The sequence below is a fragment of the Chamaea fasciata genome, unplaced genomic scaffold (genome assembly GCF_029207755.1).
Source record: "Chamaea fasciata isolate MVZ Bird 193981 ecotype frontalis unplaced genomic scaffold, bChaFas1.0.hap1 SCAF_3, whole genome shotgun sequence".
NCBI classification, from domain to species: domain Eukaryota; kingdom Metazoa; phylum Chordata; class Aves; order Passeriformes; family Sylviidae; genus Chamaea; species Chamaea fasciata.
Genome location: NW_027094088.1, coordinates 36636942 through 36663695, shown reverse-complemented (window position 1 = coordinate 36663695; position 26754 = coordinate 36636942). Strand labels below are relative to the sequence as shown.

Sequence of the window (26754 nt, the reverse complement as noted above, 5' to 3'; positions counted from 1 at the left end):
ATTTCCAAAAGAAACTCCTTCACTCTGGAGAAGGTCAAAGTGAAACATCTGTCAGTCTCCTAAGTTCTTTCTCTCCTTCCACTGAAAAATAAGAGCTGGTGGGAAGGTACAGTTCATGAAGAAAAGGAAATTCTCCCCCTTCTCCTCAGTATTTCTGAAAACCAGGCCATCATACTGTAGAGTGTTATTTGCAGATTTAGTGGGAAACATGCCTAAACCAGGAAAGAAAAAAAATTCCACGTGAATCAGCTTCCAAGTCAAACAGTTTCTGTAGGTCTGTGTTTGAAATCTTCCCCCTGGAAGCCTCACTTCAGGCATTAACTAATTCAGATTCTGGTCTTATTAAAACAGCATGAGAAGTTAAAACCAGCCAGACAACTCCCTAAGTCTATTGTAATGTAAATTAAATATTGTAGTGTAAACACCTGAGGGCTGATTCTTGTAAAACAAACACACACAAACCCAAAAAAAAAGCGGGGGGGGGGGGTGGGGGGGGTGGAGGGGTGGGAAGCCAAAATTAGTACATAGTACTTTTTTTCTAAAAAAAGGTGATTTTATTGAGTTTTAATATACAGCTTTAATATGTTAGGGTAATCATACAAGATCTCTCTTGTGTTCAATTTACACATTACAATAGAGATGTGAGCTAAAATCTTTTGGTTTAATGTACAAAAGGAATCCAATGTCGTCCACTAGCAGCTTTGAACTTGGCAAGAAAGGTTCTAAAGACTTTAAGTGCAGTAACAATCATACAGAATACAAAATGCATATAAGGACTTTTCGCCAAGGTATATAAACATTTGAAAACAAATGGTGCCTGCTCCACAGGGCAGACAACTTGCAAATTAGAAAAAAGTCACTGACCAATGTTCCAGGGAAGGAGGAGCATCACCCTGTGTAACAGTTCTTATAAAATGGACTAAGAATATCTGTATCATAGAATTTGTACTGATCAGAAAAAAAGATCTGAGAAGAAACAGTAGGCAAGGAAATGAACAATCAAAAAATGACATAGTAACATAAAATATTTCCATCACTATTTAAATGCCAAATTAATCAAGCAATAGTAAAAAAAAATCCAAAACAAAACAAAAACCCAAAAAACAAAGCTCTTCTGTTTAAAATAACAGCACTGCTTTTGATTATTTTCAAAGATTTTTTTAATTAACACACTATATACTCGTTTCTTTCATACAGAGCAGTGTGTCCATTTGGTCTGTCACTTCAGTGAAGCTGATAAACAACCAACTCATCACGGCTTACCTTTGACACATTTTAACCCTTTTCTCCCCATTTGTTTGCTACTCTGGTGCCTTCTCAAGTTAAATACTTTTCTTCCTTTTCTTTATACAGTGCAGAGTATATGGGCTTCGGATATGGAGATTTTCCTCTACTCCAGTTCACTCTCTGGTTCTGAGTTCAGTGGTGTGCAGTAGTTGGGCTTGTCTGAAGGCACGTACCCAGGGAGACACAAACACTTGTACGACCCTTCCGTGTTAATGCATTTGGCATTCTTGCAGAGGGACATCCTGTTGTTCAGCTCGTTGCACTCATTCACATCTGCAAAAAGGAGACATCAAAAGACACATGCACTTAAGTCTGGTGTGTAGTTAATACTCATTTAGTTCCAGCATTGTTAGAACTAGAACAATCTGCCCAAATGCCCTGAGAACTTTATTTTCAGTTCTGATGGGGTGGAATTAGGCTGGGTCAAAAGCTCTAAAAGATGGATTGGGAAAGGGTGGAAGTTATCCTAGCAAATCAACAGGGTATTAAAGGGCCTTAAACGGTTAGATCACCAAGCCCAAATTCAGCCTAGCTGCACAACAAAATTAAGTAACCTCTTACAGGTGTTTATCTGATGACCGAAAAGTGACTTTGAAAAAAGAAGCTCAAAATTCTTAGCATAACATCTCTACTTTACTGACTGAATACTTTAGGAGCCGCTGCTGTTGCCAACTGAATAGTTGTGAAGGCAAGCTACCTGCACTCAACATCACACAGCTTTGGCCCGACATACACAGCAGCTACATCTTTTCTTACTGAGGAGGCCAGCTTGTTGTAAAGTCCTGAAGATTACAAGGCACATAGGCAGCTTCTCCTCATAGAGCTGGGAGATTCTAGCTGTGTATCATGAAGCATAATAATAAACAAGCTTAGTGCACACCTTAAACTGAAATAATTACACTATCTATACTAGGCTTCTGCACTGAGGGTTGGTTGTTTTGCTTCATCTTCTCATTGACATTTGCTGTTCTCGTGTTGTTTTAATTTAAGATACAGATGTCTTGGTTAGTAAAAGTGCAGATTTAGTAGTTTGAGAGTGAGAGAAATAGTTGAGTCCATTGACTGTTGAAATCTGTGAAAATCAGGGGCCAAACTTCATCAACTGGTTATATGCATATTTAGGCAATCATTCTGAATCCACTCTAAAAATCCACTCCAGAAACCACTCTTCTGCTCTGGATCCATTTCCATCCTCTTAGCTTACTAAAACCTTTGAAAAACATTTGGTCTGTACATTAAAGTCTTGATATAAGTTTAAGCTTCATTCCACAAATATGTATCTGTTCACTTTTACTCTCTTAACTGAACACAGCTGTAATGACCAAGATGCACTGAGTAACACCAAGATATTTTTGTAACAGTAATTACTGGCCTTTGCAGTAAATAAAACAAAGCCTGGATCTTTGATACAATTCAGGTGATCATCCCTAACCCCTTAGTTCAAGGCCTCCTAAGGTCAAGTGACTGAGTAAACTGACAGACTACCAGGAGATAAGAGGTGATGTAACAGGTGATATGCCATCCTCACCAACACAAGTCATTTTGGCCATGTCCAGGTGATAACCATCAAAGCAGTCACAGGTGTAGCCTTCCTGGACTCTTACACATCGGCCATTCTCACATCCATTCAGAATACCACATTCCTCTGCTTGTAGCTCCTCAAAGCTGTTCAGGAAACCTGGGAGGAGAAAGAATTGCAAATAAGTAGGTTACAAAGCTATTGAATCAGTATACCCAAATATATAGTGAGAGTCTGAAATTCTCTCAGAAGTTTATTGGAATGTGACCTGACTTTGCAGAAAATAGGTCAGCTTTAGCAGAGCTGCACCATCTGGAGTTTTAAATGTACCAGAAAAGTGCTCTGATATGTTTCAAGACGGAAACTGAATAACTTGGTTAACTCTTAAATTTTATTTTGTGTTAAAAATCTGTGATTTTTTTTTTTTTGTAGAATGGAAGCGCCATAATTTAATTGTTTATTTTGTAAAGAGTAAGTTGGTGTTTATAAATAGTATCTTTTTTTTTCAATTGTTATGTGTATCCGTCTTCAAGGAAACAAGTGGTCATGCAATTTGGGATAAAAGTTTCTTAAGAAAGGATTGTAGAAAAATAAGGTGTGTGTGTAGAGGGGTTAGAGATGCATTATAATTTATCCAGAAGAAAACATATTAAAAAAAAATCAATCCCAGCTGCCAGAAGGAAAATAAGAAGAAATCAGAGACTGCTTTCCTGTTGTGGTTTTTTGTTAACAGCCCTTTGGCTTGTGCTTCAGTGACTGGTGCCAGTACAAATACCTATAATCTACCAATTCCTCCTTGTCAAAATTCTAGATGGTGAGCAGTCAAAGCTCAAAGAGTTGAGCTTTTCCTTTTCACCTCTTATACAATGAGTTGTCTTTGTAGTCAGTGGTTTGTATAATGCTTTTTGCGCTCCCTGCCTTAGGGCTTTTGTGACAGTTACGCTTTTATATATAAGGAAGGATTTATACTTACAAAATTATTTTACATTTTTACATGTTCAGAGATTGTCCCTAGGACTGAGCTGCTCCTGTAAGTCCCAAGTTTCTTCTCACTATGTTTCTGCTCATGGAGCAATGATGTAACAGGACTGCAGATGGCAGCCCATCACATCAAACAGACTTCTGTGGAAAAAGCTGAGCATGTTTGAGTCCTAAGTTTAATAGCACAATGAATGCATAGAGGGGAAATTGGAGCTGGAGTGCAATAGAGTAGGATATATCTCCCCATCTGTCCTACAACAGGTAGAGGCTCCACCAACAAGCCAGCAACTTATTGAAAAACTGTTTACTGATTCATATTGCAACAGCTGTGATACACACATTTGCTAAGCTACCTAGGAATATGAATTTCTCAATTCCTTTTCTCTTGTCTTTTCTTATTTACTCCATCCAGTCTTGGTCCTTGAGGCCCTCTTTTCTACTGACCTGCTTTTGCCTTCCCTACTCTGCCCTTTCCATATATTCCTCCATTTAACTTCCATACTACCATTTCCACTCCCCCTCTCTTTGACTACAAATATTGTTCCTATCCTGGGTTTTCTAGCAAGGTGGGCTTCTTAGTAAGGATCAAGCTGCTCAGTAATATGCTGAGTAGATTCCGAAGACACTGAACACATAATGTGAAGTACTTGCTGACTACTGTCACATCTCAAGAACATATATAATACACAGGATGTATACAGGTGTACATTAAATGGGAGACATTGCAGACTATTTCATGAGCCTTGTAAATCACTTCTCAGTGCAATAGTACTGAGGATATTAAGCACTGGCATGATGTAGGTAACCAAGTTTCATTACTTGCTGGAGTCCTCTGGCAGAGCTTGCAGAAGGCTCAGGAGAGACCTTTAAAGTAAAGACCTTTTCTAATTTAGAAAACAGTGCCAAGAAAGGGAAAGGAGTCCTCCCAAATACATAGATTTTTAAAATAAAAAAGACATAACTTATCAGACATACAGCTTATATGTACGCATATATGCATGTGCATAAGCATATGAACACACATATATACATTTTTTTCTCTCCCTCTCTGTCAGAAATACAGAATGTTGTAATTTTTACTAGCTGAAACTAAAATCTCTATTATTCACATCAAGTTCTACTTCACATAATATATTCTAGGTTCAGAATAGCTCAGTGAGACCTGCATTGTAATTCTGAGTTATGTATTTGCTTCTGTAGAAACTGATTGCACAATGACAAATATTACACTGAAGTGCACGGCTGTGCCATGGGATGGGATGTATTGTTGTATTCTTTGCACAGCCTGCAGCAGGACTGTGATCTTGAAGTCTCTGATGCCCTAAATAGGATGTCCCATCTGATTCAGAGATAGGATGGGAGCAAGAGCCACGAGCTCTTAAGCCTCTGTCCCTAAGAGGTTGGAACTGGATGATCTTAAGGTCCCTTCCCACTGAAGCCACTCTATGAAGCGGTCTCAGCTGTGATTCAAAACTTTCCACAATGTATCATATATATTTACCACTAAATTATATAACTTATTTATACCTTTTGAAATGCTTCTTTCCAGATTTAACAGTACATTAACATTGCTCACCCAGTCATTGTTCTGGGTTTTTCGCTGTGTAATCAGTAGTTCTCAGCTATGTGACGTTTCAGCTACACATCAGCAGCAGTAACATTGACTGGGGAAGAGCACAGTAGCAACATGCAGGCCATATATATGTAAAGCACAAAAGTTACCAGCTCCTTCTGATACTTGCACTATTCTCTAAAACTGTGATAAAATATTCTGGACCTATTCAGGGTGACTGATTTTGAGAAAGATTCTAAATCTGTAAGCATTTCTCTCCTGCAAATTTTAACAGTGAGCTGGGCCCGACCCAAGATAGAGAGCCCTGATATTCCTCAAGTACAAGCGAGATGCTGTGTACAATCCCTCACACCCCACTTGGCAGCCCATAATATCCAGCCTGAAGTCCATACATATGTGTATTCTCTGATCACACTGTGCTGTAAATTTTCTCTGTTGAGCAAGAATGACTTGCATGCTCTCATTTCACCCATACAAGTTCTGCTGGGAAATCATGGAAAGATGAAGAGTTTTTTTTCTTTTAAATTAAACACTGGAGAAATCTGCCCCATGCTCCGAAGGAAAATCAATTTGTGAGAAGGAAAATTGGCAAGCCTTTTGACCTTGAGCTGTAAAGCTGTTGGTAAACACAAATTTAGTACCTTTGGCACGAATTGTTTCACTAGATTAAAAATTAATTGTACTCTGAGCCCAACTGGACTCTCATACAAACCTGGCTCTTGAACTGGAACACCTGACTGAAAGCCAGTGTCATAGGAATAACTAAAGAACAAATAGGCCAGACTACCCAGAAGCAAAGAGAAGAATGAAACTGGCTACAGGGAAAAAAAACCTGAAGTAAAAATCTCATTTCAAGACTTTTACATAACAAAGAATCTTGCTTACGGTCTTCAACAAAGTATGGATTGGTTTCTGGAGTGTAGTGCTCCTCGAAGTCAACTAAAGCATCCTGTCCATATGGCCGCCGAGATCCTGGAACAGGAATGTTGCACAGCTGGGCGTAATCCTCTGAGGAGGGAAAGAAAATAAGATATAAAAGTAAACACACTTGTAACACAGGCTGCATTACATTAGTCCCAGTGAGCTGTGGTTCATATTTGCTGGAAATAAACTTATCTTCCTAGAAACGCCATAAATCTGCAGAAAAGAAAATTTCCAGAAAGCATTCTCTCTTCAAGAAGGATGTCATTACAATGTTAATGAGCCAAATATATACTACTAAGTCGTAATAGGGGTAACACCAGGGATAGATTTGAGTCAATAACTGTACAAAACGTTATAGGTCAGGTTCTTCTGCTCAGCATGGGAAGCAAGAGCCGAGGGATGCTGTATATCCCACTACTAATGCACTTCTCTCCAGGGCTATCTGTTTATACTCCTCATTCTGTGGACCAAAGGCTGACCCAGACCATCATGGCTGCTAGCAGAAGCCTCCCCAAAGGAAGTAAACTGGGGCAGGTACAGCCAATATTTCTGGCACTATCAGCCAACCTGCAGAAATCAGAGTGGAAAATACTTCTAAAATAGGCCTCTCTTATCTACAAACTGTATATTCAACTCACAGGCTTAAAAATCTGAGTGCTGTTCAAAGTCTCCATGGCTGTGAACCTCAAAGAGCATGGGGAAACACACAGGAGAAATAGTTACATCTGATTTTGTGCCTCTCTCTAAAAGCTAGACTACACAAGTTGAGACCAAAGCAACACTTCATTTTAGGTGTCAGAGGCCATGTTAGAAAAGCTTATGCAGTTTGACTCTCTCATAAATCAAATAAAAATTGTGTCAACTCTGTTTCTATTTCCCTTTACTAAAAGACATACAATACAATTTATTTGAAAACAGAAATATTGTTAGAATACAGCAACCCAGGTGCTCCTTTACTGTTGCTACAGTCTATTTAGTATCTGATTCCGTGAAGATTGCCTGGTGTTCTGAGAATCAGGCAGAGAAAAAACGGGAAAGAAAAACCACCAAAAGAGAGGGAGGAAAAAAAGCCCTAAGCAGATACAAAATCCAAGAATTGCAGATGGTTGCAGAGCCAGAAACCTCATGCTGTGTAGAACTGTCCCAGACAGCAAATAGTTGGATAAGTCCAGACTGCCTCTAGACAGTACAGAGCACAGCCCTACTTGCTGTCCAGCACTGTAATTTTATTTTTACAGGTAGTATCTCCTCCACCTGGAACGATTTTTATTTTGTGCTGAAAAAACCAGTGTTCAAAAAGTCTCTTTGAATTCTGTGGTCAACAACTTGGCCCTTTGAGAACACAAGACAGAGCAGTACAGGCAAATCTTGTCTGTGCACACCCAGAGCTGCCACGGCTGCCAGTGCAAGTCTGCAGCACCAACTCCCCAGAGAACTCACAAATCATTGTAAATCCCATCACATTCTGCTGCAAGAGCAAAGTGGTTTCCTTTGAGGTATGTCCTCCAGAATATATTTATATACAGCAATAATATTCAAACACCACTTTCCTCTCCCAAAGAACAAAGTACACTGCCCAAGAGCAACATCCCAGGGCACAGGAAATAAAGCCAGCATGGCAAAATAAACGACATATAGCAAAAGTTACTTACATCTCTGGCTGCACAGCTTCCCGCTGAGATACTGTGATAATGAGCATAGTTTTAAGAGTTGTCATAGGAGCAGAAACACCCCATTCTTTCTTCCCCACATCTAACTCCAGATTAACATCCATGCATGGGGACAGGAGTGACCTCTTCATTCATATGTACACACAGGAAAGCTATGCAGAATAGTAAAAGCACTTTCTCACAGATGCCCACAAATGTTCTTGGCAAAGGAAATCCATGTTCTACCACAAAATACTAATTCATCTGGCTTATGTGGAAGAAACCACCACATAAAAACAGTCAGTGAAAGGCAAAGGGACAAGACAAGCAGCTCCTAGGGATTGCTGCTTCTTCCACATGAATGTGATCTGATGGGAAGGACTGAGCAGAACCTGGACACTGGCTTCCCATATTACTCAGTGCCAATTCTGCCATTAGTGACACTGGTAGTATAAACCATGTTTTAGTTCTGAAAGAAGCAGTTGGTACTTTTAAAAATCCATAGAGCTGGAGCTCTTATATACACGTGAGCGTTGTGTAGTTTGACAATTGTGCAAGACTATTTTATACTGCATGTCTGCCAATGCAAAGTTGTTTAACATCTAAAGAAGAATTAAGGAATGTTGACAATAGAAACTTGTTTCCTGCCCCACTGGTCCCTCAAAAGTTCTGAATGTCTGCATTTTTAGGTCTTATACCTACAATACTCTCTTAATACTGTATGTTCTGTTTAGCTGACCAAGTAGTGTAGACGAAATCTCTTTTCTTTTACAATGTGTTGATTGAGTCACTAGGTGCTCGGGCAATAAACCCAATGGGAGCAACAGCCAGTCACCTAAGAAACCAACAGTAGAAATTCGAGACCAATAACAATGATAAGTTATCTGTTCTGGTAAGTTATCTATTCCACCTTTCTCAGCTTGTCTTTTTCTACTTCTTTCTCTTTTTTTTTTTTCTCTTTTTTTTTTTTTCTCTTTTTTTTTTTTTCTTTTTTCTTTTTCTTTTTTTTCTTTATTTTCCCCCTAGGTGGGCAGAGAGGAGAGCACAAAGACTGAAAGTTATATGAGGGGGCACATTCTGGAAAGGTCATGAGAACTGGTGTTTTGAAGTAAGGTAGACTTGAGACTTGGATCCCTGACAGAAATGAACCCATCAGAGTGCCCCTGTAGAGGATAGAACAAGTTACAGCAATGACACTTTCTGTTGTTTTAAACTTTTCCCCTTGCTATGCTATGTTCCTACAGTTCAAATTAAAAATAAAGTATTTTGGGTCACTGTGATGTGTGCTGGTCACAGTTTTCCAGGGGAGGGAACTAAATGAACAGAGTGCTGTAAGATTTGTGGGTGAAAGCATGACTGGTGCACAGAAGCTTGCAGGCAACTATTCAACAGCATGACATTGCCCTAGGGAGATGACAAGAGGAGACTGAGATGAACAGGGTGGTAAGAGGGCAGAGACCAAGAAAGAACGTATAACTACTCCTGAATGACAGAAACATTTTAGTTGTCACAGAAATCAATGCTCACTTTGAAAAGAATCTTTCAAGTAAAGTTGAAATAAAATATTCTATACCTCACAATGAATGAAGAAACCTTTTTCTATATGAAGTTATTTTTTCTGCTCACTCATCTCTTGGCTGTGATCAGGGACAATACAACTACAGTTCAAGAGTAAAAAAAAAAACCCCAAACCCTTTGTTTTTAATATAGTTTAGTCTACAATGGTCCATGTGTTTCTAAATTTTTCTTATAACTTGCAAATGAAGCATAGAGACAGCTTGGTGTATAACTTAGGGTGGCTATTATTAAAGGAAGCTGATGTATGCTTCCAAAAATGTAAAGGGCATTTTAAAAGTCAGATGTATTGCATATTAAACAAGTGTTAGGGGATTACATCTAGACACATGTGTACTGGCAGAGATGTTAGCCGTAATTGGTGATGAAAGCTCGGCTGACAGAGACGACACAATATAAATTGGATGGACTGACTGGCTTTTAGGTGCTTGTAAGCAAAAATGCAGCTGTGCAAATGTGCATCTAATTTGCATATATAGTTGTAACTGAGCAAGACTTTGTGAGCCTTACTTGTACCCAGAGGCCTAAAAATCCTAATGTCAGAAACGTCATATTTCGTGTATTTAAAGAAAAATATTATATAAAAAGCTTTTCCTGACACAATCACGAGACAACTACACCACAGCTAGTCCAGCTCCTGCCCATAAAGAAAGCTTTATTTCTGTTCCAGCTCCTCAGAAATGCCACCATCACACACACACAAGAAGCCAAGACTAAGACACCAAACCAGAGCCATCAAATTACTTAAGAATGCAACAGTTTCACCAAAAGTTCTGGACATCAGTCTAAATTGGTTAAGTTTATGCTGCCTCAGGAGATTGCATCATATGTGAACCAAAGCTAAAGGCATTTCTGCTCTGTATTTAGACAGCGCTATTTGACAATTTTGATAACTTCACTGATGTTGCCCATTGAGAGATGCTAAGGTTTGCAGTGAACAGCATTCATGTCTATTCTACAACTTATGAAAAAGGTAAAGGTATCAGTCTTAAAGGTTATTTTTCATTAGTTAATAAGGTTGTTCATATCCTCTCATGGACACATTCCAAATGGAATCCCTGAAAAAGATTCACAGTGGATGTAAAGCTCTTGCTAAACTGAAATAATTACCAAATTGATTGTCTCAAAATCTCTTGGCAGTGACTTTTGCTCCTCTACTAATGCTGCTCAAGTTTCCTAAAATGATCTTCCCTCTCCTTTTGCTCCAAGTTGATAGTTAAGAGTTGTAGTAAAAGTCAGGTTGTTTCTAACACAATTTTGTACATGGGCTTTCTGACTCCTTGCTGATTTCCAAGTACACTTGGCATGTGAGGTTCCATGAGAAAGAACCTTTAGCCAACGCTACTCTGCATTCTTTCCTAACCTTCAGAAACAGCACTGAATCTCTTCATCAACAGAAATTAAATCAGCCAAAAATCTGCACAACCAAACACAAGAATTTCAACATCCAAAGCCCAATCACTGCAATATTTTAAGGCCAGAGGATATAATCTATTTGACCAGAGTCCTTACCACAAAGGAAGGAGGCACAATGCCATCTTAAATGGAAACATGAGCAATGATCTACAGAAATTAATCCAGTGCCTCCCTGCTGATCACCCCAAAAGAGGACAGATGAAAACTCATCCTTTACACACACTGGTTTTTCCTGTACTTCCAGGTCTTCATGAGTGACATTAGTCAGAACTTAGAGGGAACACTATGTTCTCATAACATGGAAGCTCAGCCCAGAACTAACTCATAATGTTTACAAAGGATACACAGAGTTCCTTTGCAACAAAAATGCAATCCAAACAATCTGTTCTGCCAGAAATGGGCAGAATTCAATTCAATGTAGGCACCTCTGAGGGTCTGCAACTGAGTTAGTTGTTCATTGTTCATTTCAATCTGTGGAAAGACATAACCTAGGACAGCATCTCATTGTAAAGCACATGTCTGGAACAGGTCAGGGGAATATATTGCCCAGGGTGCTGATTTATCTTTCCTGATGGAAGGAAAAACTGGCAGGACAAGCACTGACGTGGGTCTCTATATATAAAAACACAGTATGAAATCGCTTAAGAGAAACCCTACATTATGCAACACCCCAGGTGATTAATATTACCCACTAATCTCACTGTTCTCCTAGCATGGGCTTTTCCCAAATGCTAAGGTGGAGATAAAGAGAAAACTTCAAAAACAACATGAACAGCAGGTCTTTATGTGACTTCTAATCCCACAGAACATTTGGAACATCTGCTGACTGGAGATCTACCATTGTCTTTTCTGCAGATCTTCTAAACATAAAGTGGTTCCATAAAACCCCACAAAGTAACAGAATTTAAAACTTAAGAGTAGAAAAATTTCTAAGCATCCACAAATAAGCAGGCTGATAAACTGAATGCTGGTGCCTTTTACAGTTGCCTGAGAATGTGTTCATGAGTTTATCTTAGTACTCACACCAACAGAAAAGTCTAAGTTGCAGATATAGTAATTAAACCCCCACTCTAAATAATTATTAAAACATCTGCTAAAGCTGCCGAGTCTCAGACTTACTTCACCCTGTTTTTCTGTATGAAAGCTTCTCCAGGCAGCCAGCTACAGAAGAGAAAGTACCCTCCTTAAACGATGGACATCTCTTTGGTTCAGGGGCTCCTAACACCACCTTACCAGCATCTTGAGGTGTTACTGAAGAAAAGCTGGTACCGCACTGCAGTAGCCTCAAAACTATCATTTTGCAAATACAAAAATAGGCTGTCTCTGTAAACTAAATGCTGACCCCAGCACACCACATTACTTAACATTTTCTAGCTGTTAGTTCTATCTCCTCTCTTCAAATTTCCTTTAACCATACACCTTGCCCAAAATCCATTCCAGTCCCCTAAGGGTCTCACAAGAGTTTCTGGAGTCTCAGACTGTTTTATAGTTCAGGTCCTACAAGTTCAAGTTAATTTGAGGTATACATGGCTTTATTTTAGATTTCAGATTTTCTCAGTCTGGGCCAGTTGCTCTGTTTTCGGGCATGGAGGTTTTGACCCAGCTGCTAAACCTACTGGTGCCTGTCCTGCTACCAGCTGCTAGACCATGGATTTTGAATGGAGAGAGTTGGGCTGTTAGGCACTAACAGTGAACTGACCAAGGAAGCAGAACTTCCAAAGGCAAGTCAATCTAACATGTATTTTTTTGGGGGGGTGTGATGAAGAAAGTATGTTTTGCTGTTGTTTTCTAAACCAAAAAGTACTCAATTTTCTAATTTTCCTCTAATGGTCAATTTCTACAGATTGCCAGTGACAAACCTCAAGTGACACAGAAGTTTTTTTAAGGATAATTACTAAACTGTTATTACTGTTCTTTGGGCAAATACAGACTAATGACACCGTGAGCTCAGAGAGAATACACTTCAGTAGGTGACATTTTGGTATTGTATGAGATCTGTGAAAAGTCTTTATCTGCAATATTATGATATCATAAGGTAATAATGTAATTGAAAACAATGTTTTAACATCCCTTGTTTGCACGAGTCAGATGTACTCAGTCAGCACTACAGCTCACGTTTGCAGTATTTTGATCAGGACTTCAAACTAATATTTTGAGCTTGTTCCTCAATGTTGTCATCAAAATACTTATCAGTCTTACTGTTGTTAAGATGTTGCTCTTGATATTTGTTGCAATATCAACAAATGCAACTTATTTTTATCTCATTCTCTGAATGTCTGGAGTCATTTCAGTGGGGTTTATTTAATTAAGCACTGATTAGTAGTTTTTAGAAACAGTAGCAACCATGTAAGTTCTGCTTTCAGGCTGATTTAAGATTGTACTTCTTTTTGCTTAATATGGACAAATTCTTACAAAAGTGCTCTATCTTCCCACCGTTTTTACGCTGGATCCTACTTGAACAAGATATTTAAATCTTGTCATGAAAGATGAAAGCACTTTAAAGACAAGTTGGGTAACAAAAGCTAGAAGTTATTTTTTAAAAAGCATTAATATCTTTAGAAGGGTCTTGCAAAAGTATCACTTATGGTGGTAGGCCTGAATTTCCTTCTTTCTAAGGGTGGTGACCAGATCTTCAAACACAATGGGACTATAAACAAGGTAAAAGAAACCACAGATCTGTTCTATGATCCAACCCATTTCATGGTGAAAGTCTTGTGGTGATAATGCTTTTCACATCACCAGGTCTTCTTTAACATGTGTTACAAATCTTCAGAAAGCCCCTAACTGGGGAAATAAGCAAACACCTTCAGTAGTAAACCCAGCCAACACAATACCTAAGTACTTAAAAATGGAGAAATTCCAGGTTCCCCAGCCAGGACTTGAACCTATGACCTGATGGCCTGGAGGTGTGAAAGCACTCTCTTGAGCCAATGATATCACTTTAAGTGCTACAGACTGAAGACATGTCAAATGAATCATTTATTCAGTTCAGTCAGTCAGCTTTAAATTTTTCTTGGTAAACGTTCCTGAACACAGAGAAAGGTTTCTAGGTTTCTGTGTGGTTGAGTACACGTGTGTGAGGACAAATGAGCACATACCATATCCACTACAAAATGAGAGCTTGTATGTTTGTTCTGATATATTAAACATTCAATATGCTTTTATTTTTAACTATGTTCCAATCTATAAGGATAATTTAAAGTATTTGGGATCAAAGTATACCTCATAGCTTCAGTTAAAGCAGATACTTCTCAAAGCAAATGAAACATCACATCAAAGTTATGTTGTGTCTGGAGGGAGAAAGATTTTATTATCCAACATAATGCTCCTCAGCTTTGACTGAAGATCATCCAACATATTTTTAGGATGTTATCCATTGGGAACCCCCATGTAATTTTTAAAATGAATTTCTCAATTTTCTTCATAGAGCTAGTGGGGATTTGCACCCCACTGTTGGCACAGGATTGAGGCTCCAGAATCCTGTGTTCCTAATGATCAAAATACATCTAGTATTTTCAGACTGAAATAGTTCCAAATTTTTTCCCTCTTTTCAGCACTTTTGTTTAAATTAAAAGCTTCTGGGAATCCTCCATGATTGTGCTCTAGAGAAGAGTCTTAGAACTTGCAGCCTTTGTTCTGCAGCGATGTTTGGAATTTTTCATCGTCCCTTGTGAGGCAGGTTCTCTTTGCCTGACCATGTTGGTGGTCCTCCTCTCTTTCTTTTCAGATTTATGCTGCTTTAAATGTAACTAGCTAGAAATCTCCTGAAGTAAATCTTGTACCTAAATTAACTCTCTCTAACAGGAACAGCTTTTCCTTGCTGTCTCAGGATTACATACTTACATGACACAGATGGGTCACTCTTGCCATGTGATAAACTTTATACAAAGAAAAACTCCTTTAATCTGCTCAATCTTTCCACTTGAGCAGTTCCAGTTCATAGCAACAATTCTTGCTATTAGCTGTTGTTCTGCATTTATCTTCCTATTACATTTCTTTCCATGGCATTCTAGCAGTTATAGTAATTTGATGTCCTCATGTAAGATTTGTTCTGACAAAGACATTTTAGAGATTTCCATATCTTATAAATCATGCTGTCATGCCCTGTTTTTCTTCTTCAGTCTCTTCCTGGGGTAAGCAGCAGCCAGCAGTTACCCCAGCCAACATCATCAAAATCTGATGCTTTTTTTTTCAGTTGCTGCATTTCCAAAGCAAACTCAAACAAGTAAAGATATCTAAGAACAGGTTCAGGGACCTTGCAAGTAAATTATAAAAGCATACAACCCAAGCAGATAGAAACAACCACATTAATGCTTCACCGAGCTTTTCTATGTAGTTTATAAATTCCTGGGTTTTTGCTACAAGTAAAACATGTACTCCTTTAGCCACAGCATTACCATTAGAGTAACACAGGCCCAAGTAAAAATCCAGGAATGTTCACAATAAAATGCTTTACCGGTGCAGGATGGTATTCCTACATGGAAAGATATCTCACTGAAAGGCACATTTATAGTAAGAAAGCTGCATCCAAACTAGACCTGGGAACAGTTTATACGGGAGGAGGAAGAAGTTAGTATCATACCAGACTGTATATACCACAGCTGATGTATCTCAGGCACAGCATGACATATACCTATGCTGCTTCCACTGGCCCCTTTCTCCAGTACCCAGAAATACATCTGTGTGTCAACGACATTTCTCTCTGTATCCACTCAGCTTCTGTAGTCACCACAAGTAGTACCTTCTACCTGAAATATTACGGAAGAGTATCTGATTTCCAAACTCATAAACAAAATAGAGTCTTTTAAAAATATGACAGCCAGCTTTCCTTTTAACACTAAATCATATTCCCTGGAAATTCTTCAGTCCTTATTTCCCTCCACTTGAGGGGGTAGGGGGTTTTTTGTTCTTTTTTATGTTATTGGCACAGGTACGGATGCAAGGGATGAAAGCGAAGCAGTATTTCAGATTTCATTCTGAGAAGTGAGGCACGCGTTTCCTTACCCGACTCCTTCATAGGGCACAAGGCGCACTGCATGCCCCAGGCCTCCCCGTACAGGCAGCAGCACTCCGTGTACGTGGTCTGCTTTCCAACCAGCGGCCGACTGCAGACAAAATCCTCACTTAGGTGCTGCCAGCAAAGGTCCTGGTAGACCTCAGCTTCTTCCGTTTGTTCTGATGGAGAAGACAGGATAAGGTCATCGTCACGGCACTGTTATTTAAATAAGACACTGGTATAATGATCAATTTTATAAATTTAGATTAGAAAAATAGCTTAGCTTTACAGACTCCGCTGAATACAAATTTAAGCTTAGAAGTCATGACTTTTTTGAAGTGCCTTTTGAGGTGGCTCATCTCTTGAATATTCAGCTTTGGAGAAATCTTAAAAGGTTGTGAGTTGTCACATTAGGCCAATTTAAAAGCACATTGTGTTGGATACCCCAAAACCAAATCCTTCTAAATCATAGTCATAGCTGAATACTTAACAAGGATTCAGCTCGGCTCCCACGGAAGTTAACAGTGCTTGACAAAAACCAGCATTGGGAGAGAGGTGAATGTTTGGGGAACTCCATCCACCCAATGCATCTTTAAAAGTTATTTTGCTTTCCTTATATTGCCGTCAATGACATTTGAAAGAACTTTTACAACTAGCTGAACAAAAATTTTACATGGGCTCCCTGGGAGACTGGACAAATACTTGGAAGAGAGAGTCCCATTAACTAAACAGACAAACTACATCAGTCTCAGGAAATCCCCTGAGCTGAAAATAGCTGGAGGCTGAGAGAGTGCTGGGGAGGGTGAAGAGCAGTATTGTTTATCCGCCCTCCTGGACTCGAATTGTCCACTTACAGCTATTGTTAGAGACAGAACACTGCTGTGAACTACTGTCACATTCTTATGGACATTAACAAAAATCTGTATTTTTGTCAAGGCTGGAATATTTCAGGGGTGTAATAGTTTTGACACAGATCTCAGAAGAAACCATTCCCAGTACCAGCAAGTTCTGATCACTGCTGATCAGGAGAGGAACTGCAAACCTAATCTTCCACTTGGAATGTAAAAACCTCAGCACAACTGTTTTGTGAAGACATCTGCAAAGTTTTGATTTTGTTCCAACACAGAGTGAAAAATAAGTGTTGCCACAAACCAAGGTTCTGTTTTGTCTGTGCATATCCATTTACTGCATTTTCACATTATGCATGGGTGAGTACAGAACTGAAACACTGAGCAAGAGCAAAACTGAGTTCTGAATGCACAAAGGTGATACCTATTCACAACTTAGATACCTATTCTGCTAAGAGCTTGCCAGCACATGCATTGAAAAGCAGCGGTGGGTCTCTGCAACCAACTCCAAATTCTGGTGGCAGCAAAGGAACCAGCCTGCCCACTCCCCCTCTGCGTGAGGGGGACATTGCCAGTGGCAATACAAGGCTGAGTGCTTTGTGCCGGCTGAGACGATCAGTGCTGTGTCAGCCTGAATGTCTTATGACACAAGACCCTTTGGGCTCTTACATTCTCTTCACATCCTAGATGAACCCAAAGGACAATCCTGCTCTTGGTTTGTTTAACTGAAGATTGAACAATAGAAACGCTGTGGTTCTTTCACAGCTCCAGGCAACAGGGTGACCACATTACTCCTCAAAATATCAGCCTTACAATTTGGAGTGACTAAAGCAGGCATTCAGTTGTATTCCCATTTCCTTTTACAGAAGCATCTCAGGAAAATTCACTACAAGTTGCAGGAACCAGACATCCAGATTTATAGCTATACAGTGCCAGCATTAAATCAAACCCATTGTAACAATTCTTTCGAAGACATGAGTGGCATAGACAAAGCTGTGCAGACTGCATAATGCTCTGGATTTCTGAGACGTTTCTAAGAATCTCATAGTATCTAACATCTTTTTCTGAAATCAGTGTCTACTGAAACGAAAAGTACACACAAAAACGTTACTTTAACAGTGACGTTGAAGCCCACAGCTTGAAGCCATGAGCTCAATGTACCTTCAGTGTTCATCAATTGAAAGCACACATACAATCTTAGCTATTTCCTTCTATATCCTGTCATTCCTTGTTTTTATTTTACTTTGGTAGAACTGAATCTTGAGACTTAGCCTGCAGCCAAACCCCAGCCTTACTGAGACAGCAAACAGGCTGTGCCTCATTACCTACAAGGCTGGACAAGGCAGACGCAGAGCTGGTGAACTGGCTGAAGACTCCTCAGCCCGAGCCTAATCTCACAATACTTCCATCAATATCCTGTCTGTATAGGCAAAGTGGAGCACTGTGGAGTCCTACATCACGATGCCTTCTGGATCAACAGACGACGGTCCAAGCATTGCCTTCCAAAATCCTCCAGAAGAGCAGGCTCATCCAAGGATGACCCAGTCTAAGCTTAGACTTTGGGTCTGTAGCCATGTCAGCACCACCTCGTAGAGGTGTACTCACTTCAGTAATATGTATAATGGATCATACCACTTGAATCTGCTGGTCTGATGCATCGCTTTTCTGTTGCGTCCAAAACCATTGGGTGTGTACAGAAACAGTTGTAAGATCCTTCTGTGTTAATGCACTGGCCATCAATACAGCTGTTTGGGTCCTGACATTCATCCGTGTCTTTAAAATGGAAGGAAATGTATCAAGGAGAGCCAGCACAAAGTATTTGCATTGTGTTAATCTATGTTTCTATATTTTCCTATATTAGGAGCAGACTTCGCTGCATGCCTTCTGTAAATTACCACAAATACCCGTTGCTGGCAAAAAAATCCTGCCTGTGCCTATGGAGAAGGACAGACATCTAAAGGATGTTGACCTCCGTTCCTCAAGTCTTAGGGAACTAGCAGGGAGAAGTACCAGGGAGGATAAGGAGGCTTGTTGCAGGGATTGCAATGCCAGGAATACCCTGCACCCAGTATAGCTGCCGCTGGTTCCCACATTCATCTCCCTTTAGAACAATACCAGCAGGCATTAGAGGTGGGCATACTCTTAGTGATTTTTCATGAGCTTGTCAGAAGAAGGGATCCCCTTACCTAGCCATGGTAGTTATATTTCTTAGTTTGTCTTGGAAAGCAAAAGCTGAAATTAAGCTCAAAGGGAAGAGCAGGCCACTTCAGATAAATTACATTTAATCAGCTAAAATCCCACCCTTTGTAAAGAATAATCATAGAATCCCAAGGTAAAAGGCTCTCTTACTGCAGTTGCAAAAATTGCTTCCTTTCATTATGCTATTCTGTACATTATACATGGTTCTCTGCTTACAGAGCAAAAGCCAAGGTCACGGTCATGAGTAATTTTCAGTTGAATACCAGAACCAAAGGAGTACAAGGTTGTGCAGGCTAAAATGGGCTTATCAATGACCTCAACTGTAATTTCACATTGCATGTTAACTCCTTGTAGGAAATATCTGTCCTTGGAACAAAAAAAATAAAGCCTGCATTAATTTGATTTAGTATAGCAAACCCAGAACACTTACCAAATAAAAGGTGAGATTCAACATACAGGTTTTCACTGTTCACCCCATATACAAAGAACAGAAGGCTAAATTGTACCTTGGAAGAGTGAAGCAGCAGTGTGCACGTAAGGAGAGGGACCACTGTGATCACTTTGTGCTGCCGCTGCCTGCATTAAGGCTGGCACCAGCTCTTGACTATGCACTCAAAGGAGCACAAAAGGCTGTTCTAGAGATGCAAACTCCTGGGAGTAATTTGCTGAAAAAGGAGGCAAATAGAGCAAACCCTGCTCTACATGCCACAGCTATGTCATCCAGAATTGCTGCTCAGCCAAGCAGAAGGAAGGGAGATGACCCAATGTGTCTTACAAAGCTGCTACAGGAGTCCAGAGGCCCAGTGTTTCTCCCCTTATCGGGAATGCCACAGCTCTGATGGGAATCCTGCTGTACAAGTCTGCTTCTTTTGCCCATCTGCATACCATTATAGTGACAAGACCACTTTACATAAACTTACCAAAGCACTGGAGCTTAACAGGGTCATAGTATGTGCCTTGTTTGCAGTAGCACTCATAACCTGGCTGTGTATTCAAACAGAAGCCATTTTTACAGATTTCTTGTCCAAAGAGTTGGCATTCATCAGCATCTGGGGATGAATTAAAAAGGCTGTGTTACCATTGTTATTATGATGCCACGTAGACAAGCAAGATGGAATAAATCCTATACACGTCTCTGTTTAAGCAAATTTCAGTTTAAACAGAAAATCCCAGGGGCACACATATACACAGAATAAAACCCCCTCAGACAACTGGTGTGAAAGAGGCTATGTAGCCAGAATGGAAAAGGAAAAATTGGTGGACCGTTACTTCCCCTTGTCAGAATTAAATCCCGTGGCACACAGAGACTGGAATAATCTGCAGTTTTCCTTTCATTCCTTTGGTATCACATTGCTTTTAACTCCAAGCAAAACAAATGAACAATATGGCCTGTATTTTTCCCATATAATTTGCTTTACTGAAGGTATTCCCACCATGGATCTAATTTAAGCACACCATCTGGTTACCAAACTAACTAAGCAGTTATGCTTATGGATGGACTCTGTAACTGCTCTTCTCTTTGTGCAGAGTTGGTGACTCTGCTGTGCATGGTAGGAAAACTTCCTATCTGCATTGCTCATGGCTTTGTTTCTCAAAGCACAACTTCAGGGCAGCCTTCTCCCACATAGGAGCAGTTGTGTCTGTGGCTGAGCACAGGGCAGCAATCACTACAGAACTAGTGACGGCTGACAAAGAGAATCTACCAGACTTTCAAATGAGGCTAAATGTTTTCAGGGAGGTTTCATGGAAAATATATGCCAGCTCATATATAGCTTTTCACAGTTGTACACATTTTTTCCCAGTCTTGTATTTATGTATTTGTTACTGTTGGAATTCCATTCACTTCCTTTTTTCCAGCCTACTTTTCATTTGCTAGACCTACTTAGAGTAGTCTGTTAAAGCTAGGTTGGTAGTAAAAATGGCAATAAAAAGCACAACTTAAAGTAGGTCATTCTTCTCTCGATACCAATTGTTTTAATCCACTTTTTTCTATATATTTACTCCCCATTTATTCTGGGGCAACACAGATTTTATCCCAAAACCGTAATTTCCAGCTGTACAGTAGTTTTAAAGGTGGATCATTCAAATGCTTCCTTTTTTCCAGAAGAACTGGAAGATCTAGAAAACGATTTATTTTTACATCCACTCTTCCAGCCACTAAGTGGCTACAAACATTAAATATTTTGACTGTTTAGCAGCAAGAACAATGCAAAGATTAATAAGAAATGTCATGTTCACATCTGTCTTTTTCCCATGGAACATGGATGTTTGTCCGGTGAAAAATGGGAAAGCCTGGAAGCAAAGCCAAGGAAGGCTTGCAGGCCTAGCACTTCTGACCTCTAACTCCAGTAAGAAAACAGGAATTGCTCCTACAAGCAGAAGCTTGTGGACAAAAGCAACAGTAACATTTAAGTTACTGTAACAGAAAAAGATCACATTACCAAAAGAGCACATTAGTAAAAGTTGTTTATCTATTTACTGTTTGTCCTTCTTGCCATTCCCAAGGTTTTACAACATAAATTCAGTGAAAAGGGAAAAAGTCTTATTATGGAAGGGTTTTGTGGAACATATTTCCAGATGAACTATTTCCATGTTTTAGTATTTATAGCAGCTAGAGATATTATCAACCCTGAGGTAGCACAAAAATAACGCAGATTTTATCTGAGACGCACTTGGATATGTTGCACACAAAAGCAGGTTCCAAACCTCCATTGTGAATATATACAGAAATCTTAGCTCTGTAAAGATAAACAACATCCTGAAACAATCCCTGAACAAAAATACTCTCGGAGACTTTAAGATGACCTCTGTGACAGTCTTAAAAATTATTAATATTGATGGCTACTTCTCAAACCTAAAAAGAAATTTTGCCGCTCTCACTTCTTCTTGGTGATGCCAGCTTCCTCCCACACACAGTCACCAACTTCTTTCACTCTGATTTCTTTACTACCACTGCACTACCACCAGTAATTACTCCATTAAGTTCTGTAATGAACATATTGTTGCTGAACTTCTCTTCAGTTCTTATATTCGTTCTCCCTTGCAGGCCAAATGTCCAACAGAACTCTCTCCTCTCTTCCAACTCTCCATACATATATTTACAAATTTAAGTTGGCATTGTATTCAATATGTAAATGAATATTTGTAGTTTGTGGTCACAGCACCTATTCTCACAGTATATAGCACTTAGTAGAAATTAAACCAGAATATTACAAAGATTGTGTAATTGATATTCTTAACAACCTGTAAAGTGATGATTTTCAGTAATGTTTCACACTACAAACTGTTTTTATCACCTAATAAAATTTGAATTAGTATGTTTACATTCCTGGCTCACATTTCTAGTCAATCAACTACCAGAACTTCTGAAATAATTGAACTTAATACAAATCAGTACTGACCTTTGAAATTCTGCGCAAGAAGCCCGTAAGATGATTCTCCAGAGGGAATGAAACCTTTTCCTTCAGGACACAAATCAGTAAATTCAGCTGGGAGAGAAAGAAAGCAAAAAAATGATGTTGTTAAGAAGGTATTCACATAGGTAGTGACATGTAGTTAAATGTATTTCAGGGTACCTTGATATATCTGCCTTGTTTGCGTCTATCAGGCAACCATACACACCTTGAGTTTAACGGGGGATGTTAAATGCCACAGCCTGACTTTCCCCTGCTCTCAGTGTGCAGAGATAGCTTTCACAAACCTCACTAGGGTGCCCACATCATCACAGAGCTCCAGGCAAACTCATTTCTTTTGCTCTTTGGCAGGAGAATGTGGTCCTTACTAGGTTTCATGGTGCGCTGCAGTTATAACAATACCAGTAGCCAAATTATCTTAATTAAAGCTAGCATGGGCCTCTCTGAGCTACTCTGCAAGCTGTAATCTAGGCATACCCCAACTGAGATACAAACCCCTGTCCACATTCTTCAGTCCTCATACAGGAAAAACACTAATTGACTGCAACAGGAGAACATGGTGTGCATTACACAGAGAAATTATTTCAAGTGTCTTGGAGACTATACAGAATCAAACAAACCTATCCAAGCAGAGAGGCCCCTTTTTCATTATGCATTTCATTTCAGTTTGACCGATTCTAAAGTAGAGTTAAAACAGGAATTAAATGTGACAATGCATTTCTGTGAAAACTAATCTTTAGCATTTAATCTCAAAAAGTTTATGCATGTTCTCTCTTATGTGATTCTTTTCCAGCTGGATTCTGAATTTCAGCCAACCCTGTTTATGTTTCCAGTACTGTTTTCAAAATTTGTGACAAATATCACATGGCTCTGTTTGTCTAATTTAATATTTAGAGGTTAAACAATGGTCGGCAGAGGACATTATTAACTGAATTGTTCAGTAAGTTGCAAAATGTAAAACTAATGCCGTAACATGTACCGCTAAGCTGTAGTGCTGTAGAAACAGCATTACAAAGAATAGCTGCAGCCTCAAAAATGTTGTAATGGTTACCTTTGTTTTCCAGCTTGTGGAAAAAATCGAACATGTTACCATAGCATCTGCAAAAAGCTTTTGTGTGAGTCTGTATTTGCCTAAAATCAGTTGGAGTTAACACTGTTCAGTAACAGCCTCCTTTTATCCCTAGGGCAACTGCAGAGAAGCCAATGGATTTACACTAGGTACGAATTATTCTTATCACCCTTTCCTCTGTGGAGGGTTCCCATGAATAAGTCATGACTAAATACTACAGAATACGGGATTTAATGGGCAAGCCTTCTCTAAAGGCAAAGCACATTCTGTTAACATAAATACAATGCTCCAAAAGCTTGCAAAGGGACAGAAGGCCTCCTCTTACCAGTTCCAACGACAGGGCATGGGAAGATTTCACAGTTATCACCCCAACCAGCACCCAAGGTACAGCAGCATTCTTGTTTGGTTACATTGGATGTAAGCACGTTGTCACAGAAATTAGCATCATTCAGATTGTAGTAGCACTCCTTCTTTCCATCTTCCTGTTGATCAGCCTCTACTGGCATTTCTAAGGCAGAAAAGAAAACATAAACCACACAAGATGACACATGAAATTAGTCACTTTTCTGGGAGGTCAAAAGAGCAGGGAAGAAAATGGTTAAGTACAAATTTTGGTTTAACTTTTTGACATTAGAAAGAATGATAGAAGTCAATGACTTTCATTTGGCTTTTTCAGACCTGTTCTCCAACTTGACCATAAAAGGATTCCTCCAATTTGCACTTCTATCATTTTCAAGCAATCTATGAAGTACCTGCTCACATGTTACGGCCATACCCAACTATTGACAGGATGCTCTTCACATATGAATCCAAAAGCTCTTCGCAGAGGTAAGCAAATATCACCACATCATTTTTTCAGATAAAGGAGCAAAGGCATGAACTGAAGAGACTCAATTTTCAAAAGAAAGAGCATTTACAGCCCCTTTCAATTTCACTGGGAAAAAAGCTTGCTCCACATTTGAATACAATGCCCTTTATGATTTTTGCAAAAGTAACTTACTGACTCCATGGTAAGCAGAGGAATATAATACAGATCTCAAGTTAACTGACTCTGTATTTTACTTTAAAATAGGAATCCAGCCAAGAAGGCAGATTTATTGCCTTAAGCACTGAGTGAGTCCTCTCACAATATTTATACGGACTGGAGGTAAAATAGTCTGTCCCACAGATGCAATAAATACCCTATTAGCATAATAGTCAAAGACCTTTCAAAAGCAAGACACTCCTAAAGTACATCAAGAAGGGATTTTGAAAAGAAATACCTATTTAAAGCTTCTGTGTTTGCAGAACTCTGTCTACCTAACATTTCACTTCACAGAAATTATCATCAGGGGCTCAGAAGTGGGAACTACCACATAAAGTTCTTATTCACACTTGATCGATATGAAAAACTCTTCACAGGCCATCAGTAAAGTGACCAAGTTCTAAAATTACACATGCTCATATTTATTAATCAAACCCAAAATTTTATTCAGGAATTTGAGATAGAAAAATCTTGAGGTGACTAGCTAATTTCCTTTTTATCTAGGGAAATTCTTTATGCTTAGTACTTAACAAATGTTTAACTTACAAAATCCTATTAAAACTATTGCATGTTGGCTGACTTTTCACTCTTTGAGATTTCATTAACTTCTACCCAGGCTCTTGCACAATAAGCCAAGAATGAGACATTTCTCAAGGGACACAGCTATTGAGGCAGGAATCAGAACCTCTATTTTATAGAGTGACAGTGCATTTCAAGATGCTACTGCAACAAATGTTGGTTTCATGGTGCAGAAGGAAAACTGTAATAGAGTTGCTAGCAGAGACACGGTGAGATGACTCGCACAACTGGAGCACTGCAATGAAGGGTTATAAACTCCAAAGAAGGGATAGGCAAGGAAACAGAGGCGGTGGCGTTGTCCTGTGTTAGGGAGTGTCTCAATTGTCTGGAGTTTAACGATGATGATGACAGGGTTGAGTGTTTACGGGTAAGAATCAGGGGAAAGGCCAACAAGGCAGGTATCCCGGTGGGAGCCTGGTGTAGACCACCCAGCCAGGATGGAAAGGCAGAAGAAATATTCTGTAAGCAGTTGGGATAAGGCTTGCGATCCCTGACCCTTATTGTTGGGGCAGACTTCAGCATACCAGATGTCTGCTAGAAATACAACACAGCAGAGAGGAAGCAGTCTAGGAGATTCCTGGAGTGCATGGAAGAGAACTTCCTGACAGATCTGGTGAGGAAGCCAAGCAGGGGAGGTGCCCCACAGGTCTTGCTGTTTGTGAACAGAGGACTAGCAGGTGATGTGATGGTCAGAGTCTGTCTTGGGAAAAGCGATCAGGAACTGATAGTGATTGTGATTTTTCAGAAGTAAGGAGGGGTGCCAGCAGATCTGCCACCTTGGACTTCCAGAGGACAGACTTCCACCTCTTCAGGAGACTGGTTGAGAGACTCCCTAAGGCAGCAGTCCTGAAGGGCAAAAGAGTCCAGGAAGGCTGGATGTACTTTAGGAAGAAAATCTTAAAGGTGCAGGAGCATGTCATCCCTGTGTGCTGAAATATGGGACAGGAAGAAAGATGATCAGCCTGCCTGAACAGAGAGCTTTGGCTGGAACTTGGGAAAAAAAGTGAATCACTTTTGAAACAAGAGGCAAGCAACTCTGGGTGAGTTTTAAGATTCCACTTAAGAAGAGTTTGTGAGGTGGGAGTTTGAAGATAGTGATGTCCAACAAATGCTGAAGGAAATAAATGAACCCTAGCTCTTGCTACTTCAATCCTATTATCATTGCCCGCCCACATTCCCCAAGCAGATCGAGTAAGGCAACTTTACTGGGCATGCAAATTCCAGATCCATTTGGAGAAAAGCAGATTTTAAAATGTCAGCATGGGTTGCCTATTATTGCACTTCAATAGTATGAACATGTGTAATAGTTCTTTTGGTTTCTAATTAGACACAGACAATTGGATTTATTTATTTTCCTCAGAAAAGTGACTTCAGTTTTGGGAGGCTGAGCGGCTGGCACACCCCTCCATTCAAATATAGTATAATGTTGCCACCTGCAAGGCTTTGCAGTTTTGCCAGTATAACTGAATTGTACATTAAAGGATATACCCAGCTGGCTGCTTATTTCAGCTTTGTTAGTTTAGTCTGTGGTCAACCCTCATCTGATTATTACATTTTTCCATAATGTGTTGAATTTCATCAATTGAGGTGGTTTTGTGGTATCAGTTGCTATCCAATAGGAACTATATTAAGACTATCATGTCACAGAAATGCAGCTGAACTAAATCTGCCATTCCAAGGTGAGAGAGCAGTACTTCAGTCA

The 26754-nt window shown here is 39.6% G+C and overlaps 1 protein-coding gene across 4 annotated transcripts in view; it reads right to left on the bottom strand.

Moving 5' to 3' along the window:
• Positions 1–531: 531 nt before the first annotated feature.
• LTBP1 (latent transforming growth factor beta binding protein 1) overlaps positions 532–26754 on the bottom strand; it is a 186101-nt gene continuing 159878 nt past the window's right edge. For all 4 annotated transcript variants that reach the window (XM_066178599.1, XM_066178600.1, XM_066178601.1 and 1 more), the window contains 8 exons: positions 23775–23957; positions 22369–22455; positions 19888–20016; positions 18401–18541; positions 15929–16099; positions 6246–6368; positions 2816–2965; positions 532–1560 (listed from right to left, as the gene is read on the bottom strand). In XM_066178599.1, the coding sequence (XP_066034696.1) occupies positions 1391–1560; positions 2816–2965; positions 6246–6368; positions 15929–16099; positions 18401–18541; positions 19888–20016; positions 22369–22455; positions 23775–23957 (1154 nt within the window). In that variant the 3' untranslated portion in view covers positions 532–1390. The remainder of the gene's footprint in view (positions 1561–2815; positions 2966–6245; positions 6369–15928; positions 16100–18400; positions 18542–19887; positions 20017–22368; positions 22456–23774; positions 23958–26754) is intronic.